Below are 24,865 nucleotides of genomic sequence, written 5' to 3'. Positions count from 1 at the left end.
CCTGGGATGATGTAGGTAACTCAAGACTATGTCTAGACTTTGTAGATGTGATTGGATATTATATGGGAACTAGCTATAGTGATTGGAAGATATACAAGATCGTGTCTCGATCTGCGAGAAACTTGGCATGGCATGGAGACACGAAATTGTGACTATGTAACCAGACTGTCAGTTACCAATCATGTAGATATATTTCTTGGGATACGACACGAAATCTAGACCATCAGGGAAATGTTTGGGCTTGTTGTGGTATCACCGGAAGTAGATGACGTCAACGATCCCTGGGGAGGTATTATTAACAGGCATACCAACACGCAACACTTTTTGCCACTATATAGATGTAAACTTGTCGGAGATACCGTAATGATTCGTCCTGGTGACAGTACTCAGTAAGATGTGTAAAGTAATCTGTAAATATCCAATTCTCAATTTTCATATCCAAACATGATATACTCCAGGTAGATGACCAACGCCAACAAAGTTTTGGAGATTCGTGCCATGAGTGAAAGAGCTCCTTTTTAGCTTCTCTCGGCAGGCAAAGCTCTTTTATGTGGCCTCTAATGGAGGTACCAATGCTGTAAGAGCTGCCTCTGATCTTTCGGAAGGGAGTATTACTACCCCAGCACGGGCTGTCGATAAATATGTCAGCTCTCCCCCGTCAGTGTCGAAGCTCCTCGTCTGGTCTACCAGTCTGCCAGCGACACCGCAGACAATACCCGTCGACTCTAACGGGAGGTTACTAAGATCCAAAAATATCGGAACCAAGTCACAGTCTGTATCCCCAGCAATGAAGTTTCCAAACAAGTAGAGTAAAGCCTTGTCGATGAGCAGCGATGGTGCATCATCTTTGGTCAGCGTTACAGAGAGAAAACGCGGCTGTATTGCCAAAGCAGCCACAAGACTTAGATATAGGTTAGGTTCCACTTTTTGCAGCCAGGTTGAATGAGCTGGTGCATCATTGCTGTCGTTGGAAATAGGCCGTGATGAGTAGTTGCTGTTGGAATCGAGCTCCTTCCCCGAACACTGGGCGAGATATAGGCCGTCCTTGGTAAACGGGACAACATTTCTTTGGCTTAAGAGCCTGAAAGTGCGTTCCTGAAGTTCAACAACACTCGATGGTGGTGGAGTAGATGGTTTCGCAGCCTCGGAGCTGGTGTCTCTGGAATGTGAAATCCCAGACGGAGCTACATATGCAGCATCACTCTCTGAGAATTCAAATTTCTGTTCCAACAGGGCTTGGACCACGGTTTTGTGGTCTTTGGCAGGCACCAAAATGAAGTCCGTATAATAGGTCGTGATAAAGAAGATCGAGATCCCCGCCATGGCCAGAGGTGCTGTAAGGTCCATCACTCGCTGGCTGGCCTCCATCCCAGCGCTGCTGATGGAGAAAACTAGATAGGGATCTCGAGAGATGGTGACCTGCTCACGCGCTTCCTTTGGCAAAAGCTCGATCGCTGGCTGGAAGACCCTCTCAGCATAGTCTGTTCGACACACGATCGAACATTCTATTGGCGTAATGCTAATGTTGATGAATCCTTGCTTGCCATGAATTGGGGACGGGTCTGGCATGTGGTCCCGTGCCTCTGCCGATTTTGGTACCACGATATCATGAGGTAGCAAGACACACAGTATTGGCTGCAGAAAGCTTGAATAGAGAGACAGCGGGATATGAATCAGGCTAAAGTTGCCATCCTGTATATGCCAGTTAGCATTATGTCTCAAATCCTGCACGCAGGGACCGCTTGTTGGCGTTGGAGGTTTGATAACAATCTTTCAGGGTCCAACAACACCAGGGTTGTGAACAGCAATCAGCCGAGAGGTAGATTATGTGCTTACAATGAACGATATATGGGCGGTCATGTTGACCTTAATTGCCAATTTGGCCTTACACAGATGCTGGCCTCCTAACTCCGCAAACTGGCGGCTTTGTCTGGGATTTGGATTTCCTTGGCTTTCGGCTTCTGTGTATTTGAGCGTTGAAAGATGACTCCAACGGGCTTTATTTCAAAAGGCTAAACGCCAGTTATGAGCTATGTTAGGTGAATGTTTATGTATCCACCTGATTTGTTATCGTTAGGTATGACACAACAATGAGATGGGGTTATATGAACGAGTTGCGATGCTCATCGACCCCGTTTCATGCTATTGTGCAGACATATCCCAGGGGAGACGAGAAGCGGCGTCTATCAGTTGTCAGTTGGAACCCGAAAGGCAAAAGAAAGTATGGAAGGATCTACGGGGTCCAGATGCTTATCTCTGTGCGCTACCATGAACCACTAACTTTGGGGAACCTTGGAGTTACAGTAGCTAATAATTTTACGAAGTAGAGAGGCTAATTATGTGTCGTGCATGATTAGGTGCGGGGAACAGCTTTGAGCCGGACGCTGATAACGGGCGTGGACGGGAGTTTTAATTGGGCGTTAATGGCACCCGTTAGACGATTATCACTAAACGCTAGACGCTGAATACTCTAGTATGGCATAATCATCTTATCTTTTGGCACCTTCCCTTCGGAATCGGAATTGAAGACGACTTATTGTGTACCTTTCGTTTGCTGTGATCTTAGTTGTCGTACATCACATTAGGCTTATGTATTCCGTAATATAATCACCGCCATATATAAACTATAGTACCGAGGTTGGGCCCGTCTGATATTCTCAAAAGTTGAAATAGCTCATCCATGCCCACCCAGTGACGATCTCATCGTCTCTATGCACTGCACACGGTAAATACGAGGGATGTAGAGCTAGCTCCAAACTCTCTCCGGCACATGGTAATTTCTGGTATTTATTGCTGGTATCTCAACTACTGGGAAGCAGTGCAAGATAATCTGAATATTATGGTACAATCAGTACCCTCTATATCCAGGATGACTGTTATTATGGCCATGACCAGTTCCACCATGTGCCCCCGGTTGCTGACCAGAATCTCTGCCAGGAGGAGGGTACTGAGGGGCCCAGCCCCCCGGAGTGGCTTTGTAGCCATGCGTCGGTTGTTGCTGCTGCCATTGAGATGCGTCTGGGAACTGTGGCGGAGGGGGAGGTTGTTGCCACGGTTTGTATTGTTGGCCGTGATCAGCATGATGAGGTGTTGACTGCGGCGGCGGCGGCGGGAAGTGTTGCTGATGTTGTTGATGATACGGAGGTGCGGCAGAGTGTGGCGTGGGAATCTCTGGCTTTGCACCCTCGAAAGGGATGTTTCTGCTTCGGAACCTGCTTTGGCTTGGACTCCGGCTTCTACTACTGCTCCTGCTCCTATTCCTACTGCCTCCATGAGAACCAGCATATCGCCGTTTCTTGGCGTGATGACTGTCTCGGCTTGAGCTTCGACTCCTGCTGGAGTTGCGACTCAGTGCTCTGGACCTTTCCGTTCCAGAAGGCCCATCTGATTTGGTTTTGTTCATCCTCTTCTTCATCTTCTCACAGAGCGCAGTTGACCATCCATAATAGCCTTCGTCGCCTGCAACCACGTCGCCCAGATCGTCTCTGTAAATTCGCCGGCCAACCTCGTCCACGTCCCACGTTGGAGGTTCGTTTTCGTCGTGACAGGCGACTGGGTCATATATAGTCTCAACTTCTTCTAAAAACGCCTTCACGGAGGCAACGAGTTCTTCATCCACCTGCCCTGGTACGAACCGCATAGGCTTGACAAGGGTCGGATCGATTGGCCTCGTTGAATTGGGTATAATATGCTGCATGAGATTCCCCGCTGGCAAATCATACCACGGTAGGTTTTGGTCGCCATGCATGGCAGGCATCGTAAACGGGACATCTTTGGCAGACTTGGTTGCGATATTAGATATCGCCCTAGAATCCGAGTCTGCCGGTTCGTTCGTTGTCGAATTCGATCGCTGGGCGGCCTCGACTGCCTGCTGGATCTTATTTATATCATTTGCGGAGTAGTAGTGTTTCTCCGCCCATATGTCAAGCAGATTCTCAACTTTCCGTAAATGCTTTGGGCTATTTTTGAAAGAGGTGGCACTGGAGAAAAGGTTGGCGAGAAGAGGCAGGAAGTTGTCGGCAACGGAGGTGTCTCTATCGCGGATCTTCGTATGGTAAATCAGATCGCTAATCAGGTATAGTATGTGTAGACGCTTTCTTTTCGCTGAAGTTTCCCTCTTAGCTGACACCAACGTACTTCTCTCTGCGTCTGAAAATGAGGCTGAGAGCGCGGCTAGAAATTTCGCGAGAGCTGTAATTCGCGTTGTAGACTGAATGACATTGGAAAGAAGCCATCGTTTGCACCTCTATCACCGATCGTCTTTTAGCCATCGTATGGAGTTATATCTGGGAGCATTTTGCCAAACCTGGATATTCGTTGGTGAGCACTGTGTCGACACGACGCCAAGGAGCGTGTGGAATTGTGCTATATCATCGCGAGGTACCGGTACGGGGTCTGGCCTCAATAAACTTGCTGCAAATGTAGCCTTCGCGATGGCTATTTGATGAGACGCCATATTTCTGGGTTTACTTCCCAAGTTTGGTCTTGACGCGTTGCGAATTGTCCGTTGTTGGCATCAACAATGACGTCCAGTTGGTCCGACGATTCTCGGGTTGTCAGCCTTGTCTCTTGGCGTCAAATTTCATGTGCCAGCCGCCGCCATGGGATCGAGCAGACGAAAAGTTCACACGGCGCCACACAAATCCACTGATGGTACTGTATGGTATAGAATGGAGTTTAAATAGTTTTTCCTGTCAAATCTTTGCGGCCTGGTGTTCAAATGTCAAGTGTATGTGGTGCACGTCAGGAGGCTAATCTGATCTACACAGCCACTTCATATAATACATCTGTCTGTAGCGGAGAGGAGGGTAATATAGTACAGTATACGAGAAGTTTGCCATCCAACCATGGCTGTAATCTCTCTAATCTTCTATTCTGTTTCTGTCCCAAAGTGCAGTGTGAACAGACTATCGGGGTCAGCCCAGGCCTGAGAGCCTACTTTCCGTGACACCTCAACTGAACCTGTCGCCTTTCTTCGTTTGGTATGGCTGGCTTGCTTCATATTTGCTCTTCTCAATCACCCGTTGGGACTCACTCCCTGGATCATGCCGCGTTGGAGCCGGGTCTGAGCTTGCCTCTTGACTTGGGGACATGTTCGAACCACCTCCTTTGCCGCTTTGTGATGAACCACCGCCTTGGCCATATCCGGGGTGCTCAAGCGATGCTAAACGGCGTCGCTTTGCCTCAGCTTCTTGGAATCGGGTCTGTCGGTCTGCGTTGATAGACTTCTTTGCGAAATAATATGCTGCCCCGCCGGCTGTTTTTTACAGTCAGTACACCGCAGTCTCTGGAATGGATGTACACCTACCAACACACAAGGAGCCCCATCCTACCCTGTTATGCAGATACTGTCAGCATTCCCATTGCCTTCTCCATTGGAGGTAGGAACCATACCAGAATGATTTAACCTGTACGAAAATCAGTAACCTGTTTGTGAGCTGAGCGCGATGCGAATGTACTGACAGTGTTCATTGTGAAGAATACGAGACGTAGTCACTTTCCAGGAGTCTATTTCTCAAAAGTCGTAATACAAAAGATGCTGTCGGCTTGATGTTGTGGCCGGGAGATCGTGGAGAGTTTATGTTGATGAGCTCAAAATCGGACGTCAATGGACCGGGACCGGGGCAGCACTGTCCCTCTGATTACGTAGTGCTCGCTTTAATGCACAACATGTTCGGTTCCTGTATGGCTTCCGCACATTTAAGGTATTAATGCGCTACGTGAACCCTGCCAACCAAGTAAACCTCCAAGGTTGACGACTTGTGGCGGAACTTGCCCAGAAATAGCAACCTCAAGAAATCCACAAGCCGGTAAACGGCCCGCCGACGTCTAGAAAAGCCACTGGGTATTTGTCTAGTTATTACGATAATTTGGTTTTGCTATTTGAGACGCGATCAAGGTAGAGTCGACGACGATACTGCGCCTGTAACTTCAGCGAAAACCGCCGCGTCTTATCCGAAAGAGTCTCCACAAATACTGGTCTTACTGCCAGTTGCGAGTGATTCAACAACGACATCCCAGCTTTCTCTTCGCCGAGTGTGTTCTTCGACAATAATGCGCTTTGAGGGGCATCTGTAGTCTATGGATAGTGGACCAGCACGATAATGTCGACAGGATCTCAAAAGTGCTCGACTTGTTACATGGCTCATTACGTGGGGTCCCTAGAAGAGTGGAAATAAACATAAAACGCAAATATGAGCGGCAATGGCCCCGATAATACGGATGCTTCATCCATTGTAAGCCTTCTCTGATAATTTATATTCTCACTATCCTAACCAAATTACAGAAACCAGTGTCTTCGTTGCTGTCGCATTTCGAACAACTGACCACCCCCGCACCGATTGGCAACAGCATACGGTCGAGATCTCAGTCGCCCAATCCAATAACCCATCAAACTCTCCGCAGCAGCCCTGCATCCCCTACAGGGCTACACACACAAGAGCTCGCCCCCAATAACTGGCAAAATGGCTCTGGACGGCTTCAGCCAACAGCAGCTGAAGTTGGGCGCCAAAGACCCGTGTCTACTGGCCCGAGATTTGGTTCCCAATACTCGCCAGCTGTCACAATAGAGCCACCGAAGTCGCCACCTAAATCGAGCAATCTCAGCTTGACAATACCGGGTTCGCGGGGTTCTTTGGCCCCGGAGACACCAATAGCGACTTCGGCACCAGGTATCGCATCACCGAGGCATTTTAGGATTCCAAGCAGGCCCCAGACCCCGCTTGTGGAATCTCGAAAACCACCATTATTATCGCCCTCGCCAGCTTCACAGCCCCCCGAGCCTCCACCTCCTAGGAGGTCTGGTGAATTACGAAGAGAACCCCCAGCAAAACCGCTTCCACGCGCTGCGCCTATACCCAACCGCCTAGAGAAGCCCAAAATACCAGCCAAGCGCAGCTCTGTATATGGCCAGACCACTGATAGGGAGGCTATGACACCTGTAGATACACAACCTACAGCGTATCGTGAGTTTCCAGCCAGCATGCCAACCAGTCGGGGGGTCAGCCCTAATCGCCCGTTCATGGTCGCGCCAGCAGCACCGTCTCGTCCACTTGTTCATGACACTGAACTGTACTCTCCAGCGCCTATTAACCTTGCGGCAGCGAAGAGAAGGGAGTTTGAACCCATTTCTAGGTCAGTAGCGGTAGAGAGTTCGGATGAGCAGAAACCCAGTCTTCCTGCAAGACCAAGGCCTCCTCCAAGCAAACCGTTCATAAATCGATCCATGTCTAATGTGATGCCCGATACCCGCGCGAACAACCAGCAAGACCTGCAACCCTACGCTCAAAATCCCCATATTGTTGATCGCAGTGTTTCACTATCAAGGACGCCCGAGAGAAATATATCTGCGTCTCGTTCTCACCCGCCCACTCCGCCGAGATCATATCCAAGATCAATGTCAGTCGATCAGACTGGCATGAGAAAATTGACTGATTCTCAACACGCTCCCCGAACAACATATGAAGCCCCAGAAGCGTCGATTCCAAGATCTTCACAAGCCCAACCTCCGACGGCAGAGACATCTCCAAGCAGTGTCGAGTATCCGGACCCTTCTAGATCGAATCGCCGACCACCAATAATTAGCCAATCCGTCAGAGAAATACCGATAAAGTTTGATGCACGAATATTTGATGTTATTGGCGAGTACGCTTGTTCATCAGGTACCTTCACAAGAGCCTGGAACTTGGTAACTGGCGATCAACTGTTGAACCTCAACCACGGCGAAACAGTGAAGATAATGTCGATTTCTTTCAAGGCATTCTCCGCCCCTGAAGAGGAAGGACAACGTCTGTGGCTAGGCAATAATGTCGGCGACTTGGTCGAAGTTGACATTGCTTCACAGAGCGTCGTAGCGACGAAAAGTGCAGCACATAGCCGTCATGAGGTTATTAAGATATATCGACACAAAGACGAAATGTGGACTCTCGATGACGTTGGGACGCTACATATCTGGGTCCCAAATAGGGCAGCCACGCAAAGTTTCGACGCTTTAGCCCAAACTTTCCGGGTTCCTAAAGGCCACACATTCTCCCTTGTTGCTGGCAATGAACTGTGGTATGCGACAGGGAAAGACCTTCGAGTTTTCGATCCAACTGCCAGTGAAGGGGCACCGTTCCAGCTTCTTCAGCGACCTCTATGCCAGTCTAGCGCTGGCGAGATTGTTTCTGGAGCAACGATTAACAGTCAGCCTGATCGGGTATATTTCGGACACACAGACGGGAAAGTCACCATATACTCTCGCGACAGGTTTACATGTCTTGACATAATAAACGTTAGCTTGTACAAAATAAACTCTTTAGTTGGGGTCGGCCAACATTTGTGGGCCGGTTTCAACACGGGATTGATTTGTGTTTACGACACCACTCAAGTCCCTTGGGTTATGAAAAAGGACTGGAGAGCACATGAAAATCCCGTCATTGGAATTCTTGCTGATAGGAACTCATCACGCAGACTTGATCGCTTGCAAGTTATTTCTCTCGGTGCAGATAATTTGCTGAAGCAATGGGATGGGTTGCTACGGGAAGACTGGCTTGGTAGGCATTCCATGAACAAATTCGAATTGATTGATACTAACTATCAAATAGAGAATGAAATGCGGGCACGAGATGCGGAGTTTTGTACCTTTCAAAACATTCGCACTCTCGTCATGACATGGAATGCCGGCGCCTCGACTCCCAGCAGCCTACGTAATTCGGACCAAGATGCTAGCTTCGTTCGGAATTTACTGAATTCGAGCGGGTCGCCAGACATTCTTATCTTCGGCTTTCAGGAGTTGGTTGACCTAGAAGACAAGAAAGCAACTGCTAGTAAGTTCCATCATCGTTAATAAACAGCCCATTATTATACTAATGTGTCTCAAGTGAGCTTTTTTAAGTCCAAAAAGAAAGATGCCCACTCTGACCAAGAGCGTATGTCGCATCAGTACAGAGATTGGAGAGACTATCTGATCCGATGCCTGGATGACTTCATGCCCAAGAATGAGTTGTATCATTTGCTACAGTCATCGACGCTCGTTGGGTTGTTCACGTGTATCTTCGTAAAATCTCACCTACGAGACCGGATTAAGAATCTCAGCGCCTCCGAAGTCAAGCGCGGAATGGGAGGCTTGCACGGAAATAAGGTTTGTGGCATACAATTCCCCCCCGAAATTATACGAGACTGATATCCGCGATAGGGTGCCCTGATAGTTCGATTCGTCGTAGATGACACTTCGATGTGTTTTGTCAATTGCCATTTAGCTGCAGGCCAGGCACATACAAAACTACGCAACCACGATATATCTGCAATTCTAGAAAGTAATGTCCTTCCTGTCGAGCGAGATTCGAGTGCACGCCTGGATAGCTATATTGGTGGTGGCGATGGATCCATGATTCTCGACCACGAGGTCTGCATCATCAATGGGGATCTCAACTATAGAATTGATACCATGGGCCGGGACGCTGTCGTCAACGCGGTCAAGGCCGGGAACTTGGCTAAGTTACTCGAAAGAGATCAATTGCTCGTCTCGAAGCGGAAAAATCCGGGCTTCAGACTACGAGCCTTCCAGGAGATGCCCATTGCCTTTAACCCGACATACAAGTATGACGTTGGGACTGATACGTACGATACGAGCGAAAAGAAGAGGTCTCCGGCTTGGTGCGACAGGATTCTATACCGCGATGGTCATGTCGTGAACCGCATCAAGCAGTTCGACTACCGCCGCCATGAAGTGCGGGTATCAGACCATAGGCCTGTATCGGCCTTGTTTGAGATGACTATCAAATCTGTCCTGCCCAGAGAAAGAGCTTCGACTTGGGACAGGACAGTGCAAGGATTTGAAAAAGTTAAGAAACGACTCCTCACGAATTGAAACATCATGCTAGTGAGGTTGCCACATGGCCTCTTACTAAATTATGGCATAATTTGCCCTGAGATGATAAACAAGAATAAGAATATCTAAAATTAAGAAACCTGGCAACGGGATCTCTGTCGCCAGACAACTTTGGACCAACACTAGTGATGTAAACCCGCATTAAAATCTAATGACATGTGTATATTTTATTTTATATGCTATGATCGCTTCGTATTATGTTGCTGCCTTTTATAACTTCTAGCTTTTGTGGCTAGAGCGACCGCATGTTGTTCCGCCTTCAACGCACAAGTCAAAAGGATAACGTTAGCCTTGTGCTGTGGCTGGCGACGGCCCGAATCACTGCCTCGGCACCCCAATTAAGCGGGGAAGGGGAGGTGGGCGAGGCTATTTGAACTTTATTATATCCGGGGTAATTCTCATAATTATTTATTAAAATACAAGTGTAACATTAGTAGATGACATATAATACTACCACCGAACCTGCATATTTTAACATTTGAATATTCGGAAACATGTCGGCATCACCACCTTTAGCTGGTATTAGGGTTCTAGAATTTGCTGGGCTTGCGCCAGGTAAGCATCGGAATTCACCTCTAATAATTGAATAAACAAGGATACTTACCTATCAAAAGGCCCCTTCGCTGGGCTTTTATTAGCCGATAATGGCGCTTCAGTTATCCGCATCGATCGAGCTGTCCCTGGCTCTACACACTCAGACAAGCTGCCACCGCCAACCACCGATGCGCTAACCCGTCACAAAGCATCCATTGCAGTAGACTTAAAAGATCCATCAGGAGTTGAATTTGTCAAGGCATTGGTAAAAAATTCCGATATCGTTATTGATCCATTCAGACCTGGTGTTCTTGAGAAACTGGGGCTGGGACCCAGTGATTTGAAGGCCGTCAATCCACGCATCATCCTAGGTCGCATGACCGGTTTCCGCAGGGATGGAAAGTATAAAGACATGGCCGGCCATGATATCAACTACATTGCAGTCTCCGGAGCGCTGAGTCTCCTTGGCAGAAAAGGAGAAAAGCCGTTTGGACCCGTCAACATCTTGGGTGATTTTGCTGGAGGAGGTGCCACGCTGTTCCAAGGCCTGTTACTGGCGTTGTTGGCTCGCGAAAAGACCGGCAAAGGACAAGTCGTTGAAGCAAATATGGTTGATGGAAGTGCATACCTCGCCACTTTCCCAAGGCTTGCCCGCAAGACACCGTTGATGAATGGGCCGCGGGGAGACAATATGCTTGACAGTGGCTCCCCTTTCTATGATACCTATGAGACCAAGGATGGGAAATACATGGCTGTCGGGGCTTTGGAGCCCCAGTTTTTCCATGAGCTTGTCAAGGGGCTAGGTCTTGAAAGTAGTGGTATTGAGGAAACTCGGTATGATAGATCCACATGGCCTGAAATGAGAGAACTGTTTACACGGCTCTTCAAAGAAAAGACGAGGACGGAGTGGGAGGGCATTTTCGATGGCACAGATGCCTGTGTAACGCCTGTTCTTGATCTCGATGAACTGGAAACCGACCCGAGCAGAGAAGGAGATGTGCGCCCTTCAGTCACTTTGACAGGAACGCCAGGTTTGGCCATCAAGCGCGATAATCCCTCGACGAGAGATCCGGCAACAGGGCAAGGAGAAGGGGTGCGTGGAGACGGATGGACAGGATTCAATTTAAGGCCAAGCCAGGGAGGGGAGAAAGTACTACAGGAGTGGCTAGGGTGGTCCAGATCAAATCAATATGAAGTCCAAAATGGAGGACTGGTATTAAAGGGCAAGGCAAAGATTTAGACAGTTAATTTTGCAGCAACTATCAACCATGTACTAAAAGCTCCCGAGTCATGACTGAATGGTACACAGCTTGCGCATCTCCCGTCTAAGCCAATTCCATTATCCCCACCGATTGTGGTAACAACACTATGCCCCCGATGCCTTTAATGCTCATTCTTGCTGCCGATCAAACTATTGAGCAGGCATGCACCCTGGCAAGAAACTCAAGTTCCACCCATCAAATCTGCACTTGACTGTTTGTTAGCATATGGTATTGCCTGAATACTTTTATTTGAATCTGGCTTGCTACCTGTAAGTCCAGCTCTTGGTCTCAGTGCCGGGCTTGGTGGCGGTCCCGGGGGAGGAGATGGTGAATCACTTCTTGATCTATCGACTTCTGAGGATACATTGAGGTCTGAGAACATAGTCCCTAACTTCCGTGCAGCCATTGGACACTCTCGTCCGATCGAGGTGAGGTTTCTTGAAAATAGAGGCTCCTCATTAGCGCTTGCCATATGATGTCGCTCCTTGTCTCTTGATGTAATGATTTTGGGGAACTTGGAAGGCGATTCTGCTCGGTGAGAAAAAAAGCCAAATGAAGTTTTTTTGTTGTGTGAGAGTGATTCTGAGCAGCTTCTATCAGTCTTTTGTTAACTTATCTCGAAATATCCGTTCAAGCTTCCTCTTTATATACCACATTCTCCGTGAGGAACAATATTGGAGCATCCAGCAAATAGCACACATTCATGCCGCCTTGTACGCGCAAACATAATCGAATCATCCCCCAAACCCATGATCTCCATTTCCCCCACGGAACACGTTGACAACAAATCACCAAGCCTCACGCCAGCCCTGCCCAAAACCAGCCCGCCTCCGATTTCGTTCGATACCGCGAGGCTCATGATTTGGCATGCTGTTTCGGCGCTTTCTCTGGCTTTGCCATATACACGTCATACTGCGCCTTGACGACGAAATTATGTGCCTGCCCGCGAGTTTGCGGAGGTAACTGTGTTCGGAGGAAATTACCCCAATCAAAGACACTCGTGTCAAATTCGTGGCGGTATAAACCAACGTGAACCAAGCTCTTAAATCCGAAAGATGAAAGGTTGGTGAATCTGTTGTTATCTGATGCGATTCTGAGCCGGTGTAGGGGGGTTGAGCGGTTCAAACACGGGAGAAACAGGAACTTTGTGCGACTGTTTAAGGTAGGAAACCGTTGGGGATCTGTGAGGCGTAAATGTAGCGTTGCATGCTGGGCGAGTCGTCATAACCTGTGCTTCGAATTATCACCTAACAGTTCTCAGGAACGCAGCCTCGCATCAGATCGCAAGAGGATAACTGGATCATGAATTAGGTAGGCCTATTCTACACTGACTCGTCTATCTACTTCCCGCTGCATGTACTTTAAACTCGCAAAAGAAACAACAAAATGCAACTGAGCAACCTCGCAGTGGCTATTCAACGCCCCGCATCATACCTGCCCCGTATTACCACCAGTAATGAAGCATGGACCTCCAGCCCCATATTCCACTCCTGCCATCTGCCATCTTATCTCATTACGCGTTGCGGAATTGCGGGTATCGGGGAAACGCAGCGAGCTATCATTTCAGATCGACTTGACAAGTAATGAAATCTAATGGTTGGCAACCAGTAGCACGGCAGACGCTGTGGCATTTGAACAGCCTCGGTTGATTGCGTTATTCGACGGTTGCCTAATATCTGGTTGTCGATCTGTCGTCATCGCGTTATAGCTCGAAGAAAATTGTAGTGTCTGTGACGAGATTTATCCGACCTGGGAAACGATCTCATTCGCACGAGAAAGGGATTCAACCATCTGTTGACACTCCTTTCTCCGACGAACGGTGTAATCGCTTTCCTTAAGAAGCTCATCCAAGGTGTCGGTGCGATACATGTTCTCAAGGAGCTCACGCTGCATTTCATCCTTTGTGTATCTAGATTTGCTTGTTAACACGAGGGTTCCACAGAATATACCGAGGGAAACTCACTGGACTAAGTTCAGCATAATAGCCTTTGGAACCATATCGATAACTGTGCGCTTCACAATGTTGTAGTATGAGTTAATAAGCAATTCTGTATCTCGTCAGTGATTGTCTCGCCATGGCCATGGACTATGTTGGAAACCTACTGATAACTTCAACTTCAACGGTCTCGCGCTCTGACAACGTCCCAGACGCTTTCAGGGATGGTGGGGGAGCTTCCATCGCAGCCGCCTTCTTCTTGTTGCTCTTCGACGCAAAGAAGCTACCAAAGAAGCCTCCGTTAGCATCGGTGGAGCCATCCAGCGACGGGCTTGCGGCTCTTTGAGGGGCGGCAGCAGCTTGAGCTGCAGTAAGTGGCTTGCCGGTCTTTGGGTCGACTTGAACCGGTTTTGCTTGGTGATGCCTTTCATTTACGATTGCCATAGCCTGTAATGTAATATTAGTATGTCGTCATGGCAGTCAGGAATCAGAACATCTTACCCTGTGTCCATTCAAGAAGTCTGGGTGACCGGTATTAACGTAACAAGCCTCCATGGAAACCAAATCCCTGACTAATTTATTGGCCGGATCCATAGCTTTCTTGAAAAATGCGATAACAACAGCGTGGAACTTCTCCTTCAGTTGAGGATAACGACGGAAGAGCTGCTTCCCCAATAATTGAGATAGGATACGAACAAGCTCGTCGTAAACCAGGGAAACACACTTCAAACTTGGCTCTTCCAGGCGCTTAATCTGCTGCTTGACAATAAGCTCAAAGGCAGTCGTACCGACGAATAGAGCGGGCGAGGATCCGGAAGAGTTGTACAGAATGGTTCTGATGTCAACATCCTTCACCTGATCAAAGGGATCAACCGCCTTGACACCATTTGCGTAGAGCTCGTGGAAAACAAAGCTAATTCTCGCTCCACCAGAAAGCTCTACTGAGGACAGCTCAGTGTTGTTTCCGTCCAGGACCGTACGCCACTCATTTGTGAATTCCGTAATGATGTTCAACACAATATTGGCGCTGTTGCCAAGCATAGAATCCCCAAGCCCTTGAAGCTCAGTAGAATACTTCTGTAAAGAGGCGGAAATGCGGGCCTTGATATCCGGGAGGGTCTGCTTGATGTGCATCATCAGGATGAGGTTCAGCTTCCGTGCCAAGTAAGGGGTTCCGCAGTAAGAGCTCTTGTTGCGGTATGCTTTGTGGTTATCGAAGAAGTTCTTCTCGTTTTCTAATGCAGCTGTGATCGCCTTCTTGTTATCGATATCGCGCTGTCCTCTGTTCACAACTGGAACATAACCCAGTCGGAGTGGGATAATGCGCCCAGCCAAAATATCAACAACATCGGTTCCGTCGTCCATCAGATCGACCTTGGTTAAGACACCAATCGTCCGTTGTCCCTCGGGGTCGACTTCGCGTGCAAGTTTGAGACCGTCGGAGTTGGCCAAATCTGTATTCGCACCAGTGACAGCCAGGATGATCGCATTTGGCTTGCTGATTTGCTTGATAACCATCTCCCTAATCTGACGCTCGATGTCCCTGGGTTGATCACCGACTGGGACCTTTGTGAGACCGGGCAGATCGACAAGCGTGAGGGTGAGGACGTTTGGGGAGTATATGCGGAGGTTGATGGGCGCGGGTGAAATGCCGGCATTGCGCCCAGTCTTTGCCTCTGTCTCTTTGACGATCTCCTCTCTGATCTTGTTGAAGTCGTGGAACTTCTGTCCTGGAATGTGCAAGAACTCTCCCCACTCGTCCACATTTGCCTCCTTATCGGTTGTGTTCGACACCTCATCCTCCCCTTTTACTCCATTTGTCGTCGTCTCAGGCGGTTGTCGGTTTATCAGCTGGAGAACGAGGGGTCGTCGAGTAACAATTCCAGTGCCACGAGGTAAGCTGCATATTGTTGTCAGTTATCGTTTCTTGGTGAAAGAGGGGTTATCTCACAAGTCGCGGCCGACTATGTTCTCTAACACGGAGCTCTTTCCGCTGGACTGACTGCCCACTACAACGATCTGGGGCAGATCGATCGGATTCTGCACACCAACTGTTGTGAAGACATCTTGAAGTTTGTTGACAAGCCTAGTGAAACCAGTTAACGATGCTGCCCGCAGGGGTAAGTTTATCTCAAGGAGGCACCAACGTAATGAGGCCCGGATCAGAGATGCCACCCTGGTTGGACGTCATGGCGCCGGTGGATATAGTTATATTGTCTGAGCAAGGTGTGTCCAGAAAGCAGTCACAATATTATTGTGATAGTAGGTGAAGGAGAAGACTGGGTAGATCGTGAAATAGAAGAAAGTGCGCGTGGGCGCTGGATGGTAATGCGTGGACCCGTTACGCAGCTGTGGCTGAGAACTATGCCTGCGATGTTAGGTACAAATATAATATGCCAAGGAGGCTGAAGCTCACCGCAAGGTAACGGCACGTGTCGGCCTAGCAACTTGAGCACGTGATTCATCGGAACACCCCGCCATAACCCCTCTTACTATCTTGGACAATCATTATCATATAATTTACAATGGCACCCCAACGCGTAATAACGGTTATCGGCTCTATAAATGCTGACCTGGTGACAGTCACTGACCGTGTCCCTCAAGGCGGCGAAACCCTTACGTCCAAATCGTTTGGTACTGGAGCTGGGGGAAAGGGTGCAAACCAGGGTGTTGCAGCCGCTCGAACGTCTCGGTCCAATCCAAAGAACTCTTCAAGCGCGGAGGCATTGCAATCCGATGTCGACGTCAGGTTTATTGGAGCCGTTGGGTCCGACCCATTCGGCCCTTCGATCACAGCAGGCATGAAAGCTGATGGCCTGGATGTCACTCGAATCAAAGTAGTGGAGGGGCAGAGTACGGGCGTTGCCGTCATTCTTGTTGAGGAGGCGACTGGAGAGAATAGGATATTATTTAATCCTGGAGCAAACTACACCCTCAGACCAGAACAGTTTACCAATATTAAGGACCTCGGAACTCCCAAGCCGGATCTGGTAATCTTGCAGCTGGAGATCCCGCTGGACACCGTTCTCACCATCATTGAGCTCTGCAAGGCCGCAAATGTCGCCGTTCTCCTGAACCCTGCTCCAGCCGTGCCTTTGCCTGACACAGTCTTTGTGGGACTTGAGCACTTGGTTGTGAATGAGACGGAAGCCGCAATTATCTCCGGGCGAAGCGTTGACAGTGTTAACGCCGAAAACTTTGACTGGGACGTCGTCACTGATGACTTCCTGAACAAGGGTGTGAAGAACGTTGTCGTCACGCTGGGAGGAAAGGGCTCATATTCTTCGAGTGCAATTGGGAAAGGAAGCTTGCTGCGTGCAAACAAAGTCAAGGTCGTTGATACCACTTGTGCTGGAGACACATTTGTCGGTGCCTATGGATCCTTGTATGTGAAGGCCCTTGAGAAGGAGGGGAGCTGGGATCTGAAGGAAGCTGTGCGGAAGTCATCGAAAGCCTCGGAGCTGACAGTGCAACGACAAGGGGCACAAGAGGCGATTCCTTGGTCAGATGAGATCAACTGGGACTGATCAAGGCCAAATGGCGACAATCCCTTTAGCTATTTGAGAATTTGAATTATTATCACTTTCGAATCTTTAATACCATGCAAACGTCTTGATATTCTCTTTGAATACCCTACATGATGGCCCCCATGCAGATTTATAGAAACCATAATCCGTATCACCAAGTATGCGAACCACCTCCCAATTCACCCAACAAGATACAGCCAAAGGTCACCCTCCTGCCCAGAAGTCCGAAGAATGGACCATGAATAATAGCCACCTGGAGGCTTGGAAAAACCCACAAACCATGTCGTTCCACGAGTTCACAAAACAATAAATTAATTAAACAACTCTGATCTGGCGGCAGACTTTCAATTCGCAAGTCACTGAAAACATTGGCCAGAGTAAGAGATTCTATTAGCTCTAGCTACCGGTATGAATACTCACCTGCGCTAAAAAAAACCCAGCGACAGGCACCACAATCTTCTCTTCCCAACACCGTGCAAGATGCCCTTGATACAAGCCCATAGAACCCAGAACCCCTATCGCCAAGTATATCAACTGACGCCCAAGCCCCCCCCTCCCAGTGACTGACCCGTCCATCATTTACACCGAATCACTGACGCCGAGCGACGCCGTGTTATTAGCCGAGGTGGCCCCTCTGGAGTAGAGGGCCTGAGTTGGATTGGTTGCACCATCTGGTACCGAGAACATTAGTGCGGGTCTTGGTCACTGGCAGAAGGAAAACTTACATTCGGACACTCTGATCGTCGCCGGCGGTTGCGAACATCCGCGGGTTCTTGGGGTTCCATGAGACGCTGTTGCAGCACCCTGGCCGGTGAGCCTCCAGCTTCTCCACAATGGAACCGTTCTCCTTGTGCCAGATGAAGACGTAGCCATCCTCGCTACCACTTATGACAAAGCTCTCGTCGGCACCCCCAAAATCGCTCCGGATTACGAATTTTCCCGCTTTCTGTCCTGCGAATGTCCTGATTGATTTCCTGTCCTCAACACTGAAGAGGAGAGCTTCGCCGTCAACCTTACTGATGAGGACATGCTTCGAATCCCTGCTGACACTGACCGACGTTAATTTGACCTTCAGATCCATCTCGTACTCCAGCTCACGGGAGACAAAGTTATAGACATGGAGATGGCATTCGGTGTCCGTAGCAACCAACAGACTGCCATCTTGCGACAGTGCCAGTGCTTCGATCCTGTGAGGACGGTTCCAGTCGTACAGGAGATCGCCGTTCAGATTCCATTGACACAAATTTCGTTCTTTGTAGAGGCAGCCGGTAATAAACGACTTTCCATCCGGTGCCCAGGCACAAGAGCTCACGGGCTCCTCGAAGCGGCTGATTGTCCGTAGAAGTTGGCCAGTCTTTTGCCTTCAGTTAGATACCTTCAACGACGGGGAGAGATTAGAATTACTTACCTCTGTGTCCCATAGCCTTGCATACCTATCCTTTGAGCATGTGATGATCATTTTATCATCCGGGCTCCATGATGCGAAGCAGACGCCCTGCGTATGATCGGGAAGGGTATGCACCACTTGCAACGATTGCATATCCCATATTAAAGCCTTTCCTTCGGCGCCACAACTAACCAGCCTTGTACCATCATGTGAGAAAGCCACGAACCATACTTCACTGCTGTGCTGGTGTAGCTCTGCCGCAACCTCCAGTGGGAAGTTATCTCGATCACAACGATGGTCTGAATACAACGACGACGAAATTTCTGTGTTATGATACAGGCAGTTGGCGATCCTGGACTGCTTGACTTGATCTAGTAGGACTGCAAGTCGGTGTTCAGGCACCATCAGGGATGGGGAAAGGCATTCTGCAGATCTGTTAGCGAGGCTACTGTTTAGTTCCAAACACACAAAAATCATTCGTAGAGGCTGTGCTGAAGTAGCCGACTGGAAGTGTAGACTATCTGTATCCACACAGGATTTCTATCATTTTGCTCCTAGCCACGAACAAGCCCTATGAATGCTTTTGGGTAGGACAGGGACTGCATTTCAGGTTGACTTACTTGATAACTCGGATAGAAGAATATGCCGGGATTGACCATGAGCGCCATCCCACTCAGCTTTTGACATCAGCTCATCCGAGGGACACATGAGTAAACTTGAGAGGAAGTGGAGCTTGTGGACATTGTGATAGACCGGCGTCAGCTCGGTTCTCAACACCATCAACGCCCTGCCGGTATCCCGAGCTTCCAATAGCTCGAGAAACTTCTGTTGACGGAGCCAGAACCGCATCTCATCTCTGTCTGCTCCTTCAGCAAGTACGAGCCCGTTGCTTATACCAGTGCCGCCAGTCACTGACGGAGTCGCATGACCAAATAGTAACTCTTCCGCGTCCGCCCATTCACCTCGAAGAACGGCATTCCGAAAGGCAGCCACTGTCGGGCTCTCGAGGTCGTATCCGCTCTCTTGAACCAGTTTCTCAGCAGAGGCATTATAACCCAGATCTGAAAGAGCCTGTATCAACAGTCTCGACACTTCCTCGCGATCATGCCCGAAGTAAGCGGACTCTTGAGTGACAGCTTTCTCGGCAAGGCCATTACTTGTCGTAGACCCGTTTATGGCCGGCACGGTCTTTGTCAACCCATTCAGTGATTTCGACACCGGTGATTCCGCCGTAGAGCCATTCGTGAAGGATCTAGGTCCGCCATTTGTATTGTTACTATCTCCCTCAAGTCGCATCATAGGATCCCTGCGCCTGCGTTTGGGAAGAGGCTCGTTGGTGGTCTCACCCGGCGGACCTAAGCTCTCAAAGCTTCGGTGGTCCTGGGCTTCTCTGTTGTTGGCTGGGGATGGTTCTCGCCGTCTACGGCGGCTGCTTTGCGTTCCACGAGGCAGTTGGGGTGAGTTCGTACGAACAGGGTCTGGGTTCTCGCTCGAGAGCAAGTTTGGAGTCGAGGATGTTCTGTTGTCGACGATCGGGTTTCGTGCTGTATCTGAAGGTTGGGCTGAGGACTCTGTGCTGGAAGTTGGCTGAGAGGGTGTCGAAGTGGTTGGGTCGTCGGAAGTGGATGGGGGAGGTAATAATGGCGTTGGGGAGTTGTCGTCTGCCAGGACGACTATGGCGGGAGTGCCGCAGGTAATCCGAGAGTATGAGCGTATGAGCGCGCGGTTCAAGTCGTGAGCTCCTACTCTTGGGTGTGTGTTTGTATATGATCTCTTGTCCAAGTCCAAGAGCAAGAGGCCGCTGTGAGTAGCGGTCCGAGGAATGTGCCAGGTGGGTTGCTTGATAAGATAGCCACCGACGGTCACGACTGCACGGCGCTTGGTGAGAGACCACGGGATACCTTGGGAGACACTACGCTCGTGCCGACCAAAAGTCCGAAGAGGGACTACACATAATGGGATTATTTAGAGTAACTGCAAGTAAAATAAATGCTATTTATCACCCGGACTTATAATTGTCTAGAATAGGTACCCAAAAATACAGTGGAAATAATAATTTCTATCGGCGTAAATGCTGGTAGAGTATTAATTCTCAGGTGCAGCTGGCCGGAGGGGTACTGGACATGCAGTACTACAGTACAGTAGTAAGTAGAGGCAGAGAGTTATGGTGACATACATGCAGCAACATAGGAAATAAGGGAAGATGTGCTGTATGATATCTCTCAGAACGCTTGTAATATATTCCCGGCTTAATAAAGAAGCAATATTACATACTATAGGCATTTGTGAGTAGTTTTTCCTATACTAAATTTCAAAATAATGAATTATTTCCATATGAGATGGATGGATGGATGCCTGACTGCGTTTCTTACCAGCTACGGAATCCGTACCGTACTCGAGTATTAATAACGTTTCGTTGCTCTACGGGAGCCTCAAGAACTACTTGTAGCGATAACGCTATCTATCGGCAACCCCCATAGCTATTGGACCTCAACATGTACCTTGCGTATACGCCGATTGAAAGCTTCTCCAACTCTTTAACTTGTATAACTTCGTATGCACAACGTTGGCTTTACTCCTAGGCCACGGTTGAGAGGAAGACCTTCCTTCTACGATCTTATCAAGTCATCTGCTGCCACTACACCCCGACCCGACCTTGCTGCTGATAGCTTCCCTGTTGTGAACCCCAGACTCCACAAGGAACTCCACGACCTGATAGCCTCCACCATCCCTCTTCCAACGTCGCCAACTCATCAACGACATCGCTCTCTGCCACAATCCACCAGCTCGATCCCAGAAGAGGTAGCTCCTCTCCCCGAACCTGTTACGCTTCCACACACCGACATCACTATGGGTCCTGTAAGCATTTTGTTAGGGTGGTGCAGATAATCCAGGACAAATACTGATCCAAGAACACAGAAGAAGTCAGAGAAGAAGCCCGAGGGAGCTAAGGATGTAGAGGCAGAAGAGCAGTATGGTAAGTCATACCGTTCAATTACTGAAAGCGCATTGTGTCTGACTATCTCAAGGCTCTATCTACTCGGTATCAGGGTACGTTAGCAGAATGGGTTACTGTTGCTGGTATTAACTGTCCATAGCCCCGTCGTGGTTGCCGAGAACATGATTGGAGTCGCCATGTACGAACTTGTAAGTGTTGCACATTACATTGGGATGCAGGGTACTGACGATGCGTCTGCATATAGGTTAAAGTTGGCCACGACAACCTGGTAGGAGAGGTCATTCGAATCGAAGCTGACCGGGCGACCATTCAAGTCTACGAAGAAACCGGTACGTGGCCATGATGATTGAGGTGTAGTTGAGAGGCTGACCATAAAATATAGCTGGTGTTACTGTTGGAGATCCAGCTATCCGAACAGGAAAGCCACTGTCAGTCGAGCTGGGTCCTGGCTTGATGGAAACGATTTACGACGGTATCCAGCGCCCATTGAAGGCCATTGCCGAACAGTCGAACAGCATTTATATCCCACGTGGTATCTCAGCGCCGGCTCTGGACAGGAAGAAGCTCTGGGAGTTCAAGCCTCTCATGAAGGTCGGAGACCACATCACAGGAGGAGACATTTTTGGAACCGTATATGAGAATTCACTTCTGGACGACCACAAGATTCTCTTGCCACCGAGGGCGAGGGGTACCATTACACGCATTGCGGAGGCAGGGAAATACACGGTGGACGCCAAGATTTTGGAAATAGAGTTCAACGGGAAGAAGTCTGAGCACATGATGATGCACACATGGCCCGTCAGAGTGCCTCGTCCGACAACCGAGAAGCTGGCGGCCGATAAGCCATTCATTGTCGGGCAACGTGTGCTCGATGCTCTCTTCCCCAGTGTTCAGGGTGGAACGGTTGCTATCCCAGGTGCCTTCGGTTGCGGCAAGACTGTCATCTCGCAGTCAGTCTCCAAGTTCTCGAACAGTGACATCATTATCTACGTTGGATGCGGAGAGCGTGGTAATGAGATGGCTGAGGTTTTGATGGATTTCCCGGAGCTCTCTATCGATATCAACGGGCGCAAGGAGCCTATCATGAAGCGTACAACTCTTATCGCCAACACCTCGAACATGCCCGTGGCTGCTCGTGAGGCCTCGATTTATACGGGTATCACCGTCGCGGAGTACTTCCGTGACCAGGGCAAGGACGTTGCCATGATGGCTGATTCTACATCCCGTTGGGCCGAAGCCCTTCGTGAGCTCTCTGGTCGCCTGGGTGAAATGCCCGCGGATCAAGGTTTCCCTGCGTACCTGGGAGCCAAGCTGGCCAGTTTCTACGAGCGTGCTGGTAAGGTGCAGGCATTGGGTAACCCAGCCCGCGAGGGAAGTGTCAGCATCGTTGGCGCCGTCAGCCCACCTGGTGGAGATTTCACCGACCCAGTCACAAGTAGCACCCTTGGTATTGTCCAGGTGTTCTGGGGTCTCGACAAGAAGCTCGCTCAAAGGAAGCATTTCCCGTCGATCAACACGTCGGCCAGTTACAGTAGATACACGACTGTTCTCGACAAGTACTACGAGAAGGACTACCCGGATTTCCCACGCCTCCGTGACCGCATCAAGACGCTACTGTCTGATTCCGAGGAATTGGACCAGGTGGTTCAGCTTGTTGGAAAATCTGCTTTGTCTGACACCAACAAAATCACCCTTGATGTTGCACAGCTGCTGAAGGAAGATTTCCTCCAACAAAACGGATACTCCGACTACGATCAGTTCTGCCCTATCTGGAAGACCGAGTGGATGATGAAGGCTATGATGGGCTTCCACGACGAGGCACAGAAGGTGATTTCCCAGGGACAGAGCTGGAACAAGGTCCGTGAGGCAACAAGCGATCTCCAGTCTCAGCTGCGCAGCATGAAGTTCGAGGTCCCTAGCGATGGAGAGGAGGTCATCGTGGCAAAAGTAAGTCATCACAACATCACCTTCCCACCCATTGAAGAGCTTTTACTAACTGTGCCGAAGTACGAGAAACTCATCTCGGATATGAACGAGAAGTTCGCTTCCGTGGTGGACGAGTAGATGTAGACTCTCTTGGTTGACTGCTGAGTTATTGGGCGTGGAGCGATGCGGGCATGCTTGCATTGTAGCATAGCGCCGAATGAAGGTTGGTTGTGCTGTTGGGAAGTAGCCGCCGTATACATACCGGTGTGAATTATTCCGTCGAGATTATAAACAATTTAGAAGCTTTGTTCATGAGTACTACTGCATTTTTTTCTCTCTCGCATGCCCTATGAACTTGGGATAACATTGCTAGACTGCACCACTCATCTCTTGATAGCAACCATCTGTTCAGCTCCCAAGCCACTTTCCTCAACCACCTCAGCCTTCAAAAGAGTATCTCTCACCTTACCTACCAAAGCCTCATTTGCACCTCTAATGCCATTTGTGAATTTTACCGTCTTCAACCACTCCCTCGCATCCTCCTCCGAGTAATCCAATGAAGTGTATATATACTTCACCGCCTCCTCCTCATTCTCCAAAAAGTGCTTAACCCCCTTATCAAGACTCTCGAACAACTCCTTTAGCCTCGAGTCCGTCTCCCCAATACTCGTCGATGCAACGATCAACCAACTCGACCACGGAGTGTAAATCTCCCCCACCCTCTTAATCTCGCCATTATCGTAATACCGCTTGCTCGTAAAGTGCTCCCACATGAAGAAGTCGACAGTCTTATCATTGACGCCCTCGCGGAGCTTGGCGAAGGTTTGGAGAGGCGTGAATGTGAAGGGGGGAGTGCCGGGGGTGAGCCAGCCTTGTTGGTCGGCGAGCACGGTTCCCATGACATAGCTTCCGGAACCGATCCGGGAGACGCCAATCTTGGAATCTTTTAGGTCGGCGATGCTTTGGATGTCGTTACGCTGTGCGCCAGTGGAGACGGCCCAGCCTGGAATCTTCAGTCAGCTTATGGTTTGGGACTCTTGGGCACCCCTCAACCCAAGTCAGGGAACCGGTAAGAGCGGAAGGAAGGTAACTGACACAAGGGAGAGTCAACATAGGTTCCTACAATCCTATAACCTCCATCCCCCTCCATATCTCCCTTCCCAAGCCCTGCGACCCAGCCCTCCGTAAGTCCAATACCAACGTCTATTTCCCCAGCCCTGAGGGCAGTTATCATATGTCCCGTTCCTGACGGGAAAGGAATCAGCGTCGCATCAAGACCGAAGTGTTTCTGCGCAAAGTGGAGCGGGGTCGAGAAGTGCTCAGGCACGAACCCAATGCGAAGAGGCGAAGACATATTCGAGTGTTATCGAAGTTTTGTGGTGACAAGTTAGTCAGACAGTGTGACGGAGAAGAACTGTCTGAGGTGGGGTGGGCCTGGAGGGGTAATTGACAGCTCCAAAATC

At 49.4% G+C, this 24,865-nt stretch overlaps 10 protein-coding genes across 10 annotated transcripts; 4 read left to right on the top strand and 6 right to left on the bottom strand.

The window, feature by feature from the left end:
• Window positions 1-30: 30 nt before the first annotated feature.
• On the bottom strand, window positions 31-2,481 carry VE01_06119 (uncharacterized protein). Its single transcript, XM_018275573.2, has 3 exons — window positions 1,837-2,481; window positions 309-1,692; window positions 31-152 (listed from the first exon to the last, which is right to left on the bottom strand). Exons 1-2 carry the CDS (start codon window positions 1,858-1,860, stop codon window positions 547-549), a joined length of 1,170 nt encoding a protein of 389 aa, XP_018129580.1. The 5' UTR covers window positions 1,861-2,481; the 3' UTR covers window positions 31-152; window positions 309-546.
• Window positions 2,471-4,700, bottom strand: VE01_06118 (uncharacterized protein). Its single transcript, XM_059463761.1, has 2 exons — window positions 4,307-4,700; window positions 2,471-4,246 (listed from the first exon to the last, which is right to left on the bottom strand). The coding sequence occupies exons 1-2, from the start codon at window positions 4,454-4,456 to the stop codon at window positions 2,849-2,851; spliced, it is 1,548 nt and encodes a 515-aa protein (XP_059319636.1). The 5' UTR covers window positions 4,457-4,700; the 3' UTR covers window positions 2,471-2,848.
• Window positions 4,701-4,952: 252 nt separating this feature from the next.
• Window positions 4,953-5,472, bottom strand: VE01_06117 (uncharacterized protein; the record flags this gene model as incomplete). Its single annotated transcript, XM_018275571.1, has 4 exons — window positions 4,953-5,257; window positions 5,309-5,334; window positions 5,395-5,408; window positions 5,464-5,472. 4 exons carry the CDS (start codon window positions 5,470-5,472, stop codon window positions 4,953-4,955), a joined length of 354 nt encoding a protein of 117 aa, XP_018129588.1.
• A 263-nt stretch (window positions 5,473-5,735) lies between these two features.
• VE01_06116 (uncharacterized protein) lies at window positions 5,736-10,024 on the top strand. Its single transcript, XM_018275570.2, has 5 exons — window positions 5,736-6,236; window positions 6,287-8,534; window positions 8,586-8,807; window positions 8,862-9,121; window positions 9,176-10,024. Exons 1-5 carry the CDS (start codon window positions 6,195-6,197, stop codon window positions 9,848-9,850), a joined length of 3,447 nt encoding a protein of 1,148 aa, XP_018129589.1. The 5' UTR covers window positions 5,736-6,194; the 3' UTR covers window positions 9,851-10,024.
• A 259-nt stretch (window positions 10,025-10,283) lies between these two features.
• Window positions 10,284-11,646, top strand: VE01_06115 (uncharacterized protein). Its single transcript, XM_018275569.2, has 2 exons — window positions 10,284-10,426; window positions 10,486-11,646. The coding sequence occupies exons 1-2, from the start codon at window positions 10,366-10,368 to the stop codon at window positions 11,643-11,645; spliced, it is 1,221 nt and encodes a 406-aa protein (XP_018129586.1). The 5' UTR covers window positions 10,284-10,365; the 3' UTR covers window position 11,646.
• A 1,302-nt stretch (window positions 11,647-12,948) lies between these two features.
• VPS1 (vacuolar protein sorting-associated protein 1) lies at window positions 12,949-15,968 on the bottom strand. The gene is made up of 6 exons (XM_018275568.2): window positions 15,751-15,968; window positions 15,555-15,689; window positions 14,105-15,503; window positions 13,771-14,050; window positions 13,631-13,715; window positions 12,949-13,576 (listed from the first exon to the last, which is right to left on the bottom strand). The coding sequence occupies exons 1-6, from the start codon at window positions 15,792-15,794 to the stop codon at window positions 13,408-13,410; spliced, it is 2,112 nt and encodes a 703-aa protein (XP_018129587.1). The 5' UTR covers window positions 15,795-15,968; the 3' UTR covers window positions 12,949-13,407.
• Window positions 15,969-16,120: 152 nt separating this feature from the next.
• Window positions 16,121-17,402, top strand: VE01_06113 (uncharacterized protein). Its single transcript, XM_018275567.2, has one exon. The coding sequence runs from the start codon at window positions 16,129-16,131 to the stop codon at window positions 17,128-17,130; it is 1,002 nt and encodes a 333-aa protein (XP_018129584.1). The 5' UTR covers window positions 16,121-16,128; the 3' UTR covers window positions 17,131-17,402.
• A 100-nt stretch (window positions 17,403-17,502) lies between these two features.
• On the bottom strand, window positions 17,503-20,471 carry VE01_06112 (uncharacterized protein; the record flags this gene model as incomplete). The annotated part of the gene is made up of 5 exons (XM_018275566.2): window positions 17,503-17,801; window positions 17,856-18,484; window positions 18,539-18,942; window positions 19,138-20,418; window positions 20,468-20,471. 5 exons carry the CDS (start codon window positions 20,469-20,471, stop codon window positions 17,747-17,749), a joined length of 2,373 nt encoding a protein of 790 aa, XP_018129585.1. The 3' UTR covers window positions 17,503-17,746.
• Window positions 20,472-21,011: 540 nt separating this feature from the next.
• Window positions 21,012-23,764, top strand: VMA1 (H(+)-transporting V1 sector ATPase subunit A). Its single transcript, XM_018275565.2, has 7 exons — window positions 21,012-21,376; window positions 21,437-21,494; window positions 21,547-21,568; window positions 21,616-21,664; window positions 21,721-21,805; window positions 21,859-23,423; window positions 23,484-23,764. Exons 1-7 carry the CDS (start codon window positions 21,074-21,076, stop codon window positions 23,538-23,540), a joined length of 2,139 nt encoding a protein of 712 aa, XP_018129582.1. The 5' UTR covers window positions 21,012-21,073; the 3' UTR covers window positions 23,541-23,764.
• VE01_06110 (uncharacterized protein) lies at window positions 23,710-24,817 on the bottom strand. The gene is made up of 2 exons (XM_018275564.2): window positions 24,498-24,817; window positions 23,710-24,405 (listed from the first exon to the last, which is right to left on the bottom strand). Exons 1-2 carry the CDS (start codon window positions 24,754-24,756, stop codon window positions 23,786-23,788), a joined length of 879 nt encoding a protein of 292 aa, XP_018129583.1. The 5' UTR covers window positions 24,757-24,817; the 3' UTR covers window positions 23,710-23,785.
• Window positions 24,818-24,865: the final 48 nt, after the last annotated feature.

Source organism: Pseudogymnoascus verrucosus, assembly GCF_001662655.1.
Source record: "Pseudogymnoascus verrucosus strain UAMH 10579 unplaced genomic scaffold scaffold_27, whole genome shotgun sequence".
Classification (NCBI taxonomy): domain Eukaryota; kingdom Fungi; phylum Ascomycota; class Leotiomycetes; order Thelebolales; family Thelebolaceae; genus Pseudogymnoascus; species Pseudogymnoascus verrucosus.
Note: the sequence above shows the minus strand (reverse complement) of the source record. Positions and strands in the feature narration are given on the sequence as shown.